The 3,998-nt window shown below is 40.9% G+C and overlaps 1 protein-coding gene across 1 annotated transcript; it reads right to left on the bottom strand.

Annotated features, from left to right (window-relative positions):
- Nucleotides 1-478: 478 nt before the first annotated feature.
- On the bottom strand, nucleotides 479-1,712 carry LOC104893798 (uncharacterized). The gene is made up of 2 exons (XM_057394695.1): nucleotides 909-1,712; nucleotides 479-748 (listed from the first exon to the last, which is right to left on the bottom strand). Exons 1-2 carry the CDS (start codon nucleotides 1,710-1,712, stop codon nucleotides 479-481), a joined length of 1,074 nt encoding a protein of 357 aa, XP_057250678.1.
- Between the last annotated feature and the right edge of the window lie 2,286 nt (nucleotides 1,713-3,998).

The raw sequence follows: 3,998 nt of genomic DNA, 5'->3' as shown, positions 1-3,998 counted from the left end.
TGCTTCAAAGGTTCTCCTACAAAAACCAAAACACCAAAACACACAAAACAAAACATAACAACTTAACTCCAAATAAAATATATACAAAACACGGGTTGCCTCCCGAGAAGCGCTTAGCTTAAAGTCGGAAGCTCGACATCATGCAAGCACAAAAGTTTTACCTCACATCGAACACATCATGAACACTCGGCTTAACCACATCAATAGAATAGATAGAGTGATCCTCTTTACATCCCATGGCATCATGCATTTTAAACTCAACGTTTTGACCATCAAACTGCATGGTCAAAGAACCAGTGCCACAATCAATCCTAGCATTAGCCATCTTTAAGAACGGCCTCCCTAAAAGAATAGTGGCGGAATGCCTATCATGCTCCATGTTAATTACATAAAAATCAGCAGGAAAAGTCATCGTATCAACTTCCACTAGAACAACTTTCAATACACCTCTAGGAATGGAAATGGACCGATCCGCTAATTATATGACAACATTAGTAGGAAGCAATTCACCAAGTTCTACGGACTCATATAAGGAATAAGGAAGCACATTAATGGAGGCTCCCAAATCTAGCATAGCCCTATCAATCTTTGTGTCACCAAGGGTTATAGGTATAGTGAACATGCCCGGATCATTGCATTTTTTAGGCATTCTCTTTTGAAAAACGGCGGAAACATGTTCACTAACCTTCACCTTTTTCTTCCCTTTTAAATTTTTCTTCTTTTTGATGGAACAAATTTCCTTCAACCACTTAGCATACAAAGGCACATCTTTTATCAATTTTAACAAAGGAATATTTACGACACATTGACTAAAGTTTCATAAATATCCTTAGAAGATTCAAGCTTACGATTGTCCTTTAATGCTTCGGGAATGGGGGTACCAGTTTGAAATCCGGAAAAGATTTTACCTCTTGGTGAGAGCTAGGACTCACCAATTTTTCAGCTTCTTTTGATGGACTAAACCTCCACCTCTCTTCCTTGGTTACAATCTCCTCCACAACTTTGCTCTTGCCGGGCTCTTGATTAATCAACTCTTTGCTACTCCTCAAAGTCATGGCACTCACATTCCTCTTGGGATTCACCTCGGTTTGAGATGGTAGCTTCCCCGAACTTTGTGCCTCACGTTTATTCACAATACTAGACATTTGGCCCACCTGTGTTTCCAAATTGTGAATGCTAGACCTTGTCTCCTGTTGAAATTGCACCATGTGGGACTGCATAGTAGTCACATTTTGAGCCAATGCCTTGATCATATCCTCGGTAGACATTGAGTTGGAGCTAGAGGATTTCCCTTGAGCTTGATATGGTGGCATGTGAGGAGGAGGGTGATTACCTTGTTGAAAATTCGGATTTCCTTGGGTGGTTAGATTCCCTTGCTTGTAACTAAAGGCCGGATGATCTCTCCATCCGGGATTGTAAGAGTTTGAGAAAGGATCATACTTCCTTTGCCCTTGATATCCCACGACATTCACCTCTCGGGTTTCCTCTTGCAAAGTTGGACAAGAATCGGTCGGATGGCCGGTGTTGGAACAAATACCACAAGCCTTCACTTGTTGTTGATTACCACCCACCAAAAATTGCCGGAACATTCCCTTAAGGTCGGATACCTCCGACTCCAAAGATGATGTAGAACTTGCCGCTTTCACTCCCCGAGTGGTATTTCTTTTAGAATAAGTGCGGGAACTCTCAACAAACTCACTTATGAGCTCCATGGCTTGTTGTGGGGTCTTGTTATCAATGTTACCCCACAAGCAGCATTCACCATCCTTCTCTCATCCGGAAGGAGCCCACCAACTAAGTATAACACAAGATCCTTCTCGGCAAAACCATGGTAGGGACAACAAGCAACGAGCCTCTTAAACCTCTCTAAGTAATCATAAAGAATCTCATCATAACCTTGCTCAATGTTGCTAATGGCCCTCTTAAGCTCATTCAACTTGCTTGAAGGAAAGAACTTCTCCAAGAAAGCTTGCTTCATCCCCCTCCATGTGTTGATATTGTTGGGGCTTAGATGATAAACCAATCATTAGCCTTATCCTTCAATGAAAAAGGAAAGGCCCTAAGTTTGATTTGATCCTCCGTAACACCCCTTGGCTGCATACTCGTACAAACAACATGGAATTCCACAAGATGTTTGATTGGATCTTCCCCATTTAAACCATGGAAGCTTGGCAGTAAATGAACAAGACCCGACTTCACGCTCAAAAAGTAACATTCTCCCCAAACTCTGGATATTGAATGGCCAATGGTGCCTGGTCCAGATTAGGTGCAGAAAGCTCCCTCAATGTCGGATCAGCTCTAGGCGGCATCTCTTCTTCCTCAACTTCAATGTAGAAAGGTAACTCACGGAAATGACCCTGAATCTCCTTCCTCAACCTATAAAGTGTTCTTTCGATCTCTGAATCAAGCAACAAAGATCCAATATGAGAAGCACGGGTGTGAACCATAAGACGGGTTCACACACCAATAATCAGAAACAAACACACAAATAAACCACCCAAACACGCTGCCCTCCCCGGCAACGGCGCCAAATTTGGCGAAGCCTAAGTCGTATCGGCTAACGCGCAAATAAATCAATACTACCCTACACAAACGTAGTATAAGGAAGTAAGGTTCGAATCCACGGAGAAGGTAGGTTTGGTTTGACTAAAGAATGTGCTAAGTAACAATGGGGGGTTTTGAGGAATGAAATTTTAACAAATAAAGCATAAACAAGGAAATCAAATAATAAACGAGAACTTGGCAATCAATCTTCACAACCAATTCAACCCTTGATCATTGAACAATTCAACACCTAAGTTACTTGAACACCCTATTGTGAATCATAAGATTCAATCTCCCCTAACATAGTGGTAAGACTAAGCGAGCGCTCTAATCTGACCCTTAATGGCGTAACAACCTAGCCCGAGCGTTCTAGGTTTAATTAAGCTATTAGATAACAACTAGGGAGATTTCAATAGGATAATCTAGCATTCACACAAGCGGTCAAATGCGAAATTATATAATGATTCTTCTTGTACTCAATCATCCACGAGCGTGCGATAATTGGGCATAAACTACAAACCCTAGATAATCTCAAAGCAGACAATTATCTAGATAGTAGAGATTGTAATAAGCAAAAAGTTAATTGATCAAGTTAACTTAAGCACAAAAACAATCAAACATGAAGAACATGAAGAATCATCAACATCAAGCAATTTAAAGGAAGAATTGAACTCACAAGTTGATTAAAATGGTTGATTCGATTGATACACCAAGATGGAAGATTAGCTCTCCATAATATAAAGGATTACAATTTTTATTTCGAAATCCTCTCTAAAACAGATGAAAAACGATCCTAAACACAAAAGACGAAATGTTCTTTTAATCAGCAAAACAGGGGAAGACGAAAAGTCGAAATCCTCGTTACAGGGCTCTGCGACCGTGGGGGGAAAGCACCGCGACCGCGGTGAGGTCGCGGAGATGCTGACGGTAGTTTTCTGCCAAAATTCGACGCGGCCGCATTGAATTCTCCCGCGACCGCGGAGGTTGCCCGTAGCTTCTCATCTCCCATGCTTAAAGGACTTAGTCATACCAAAAATACTCATGAAGCACGCATTTCACTTCCTTGCTTCACTATGATAACTCTTCAAAGAGTTTCTTCGACATGCTAACTTTCCAACTTGAACTTTCTCCAACACAAATGAGCTCAAATGATTCAAAAGAGCAAATTACAACATAGTACAGAAAAAGATCAATATCATTACAAAACTTGTGTAAATCCCATTAGTAAGTAGTGAAAAAGTGTCAGGAATGCCATATAAACATGGCATATCAAATTCCCCCATGCTTAGACCTTTACTCGTCCTCGAGTAAAATCCTAACTCCTATCGATCTCCAAGGTCTATCAAGAAAAGCATGGAGAAATTCACAGAAAATCCAAACCTAACACCACTACTCCAATCAAAAGCGAATGAATGATGAATCGCAACTAGCTAAAGTTTGGGCTGAAAAACAAG

Source organism: Beta vulgaris, chromosome 5 (assembly GCF_026745355.1).
Source record: "Beta vulgaris subsp. vulgaris cultivar EL10 chromosome 5, EL10.2, whole genome shotgun sequence".
Taxonomy (NCBI): Eukaryota; Viridiplantae; Streptophyta; class Magnoliopsida; order Caryophyllales; family Amaranthaceae; genus Beta; species Beta vulgaris.
Note: the sequence above shows the minus strand (reverse complement) of the source record. Positions and strands in the feature narration are given on the sequence as shown.

Bases quoted from the DNA above. Each gene is read 5' to 3' on its own strand.
- LOC104893798 (XM_057394695.1), bottom strand. From the start codon at position 1,712: ATGGAGCTCATAAGTGAGTTTGTTGAGAGTTCCCGCACTTATTCTAAA. The intron at 749-908 runs GTAAAATCTTTT...TTGTATGCTAAG, and splicing joins GTCCTAGCTCTCACCAAGAG to TGGTTGAAGGAAATTTGTTC.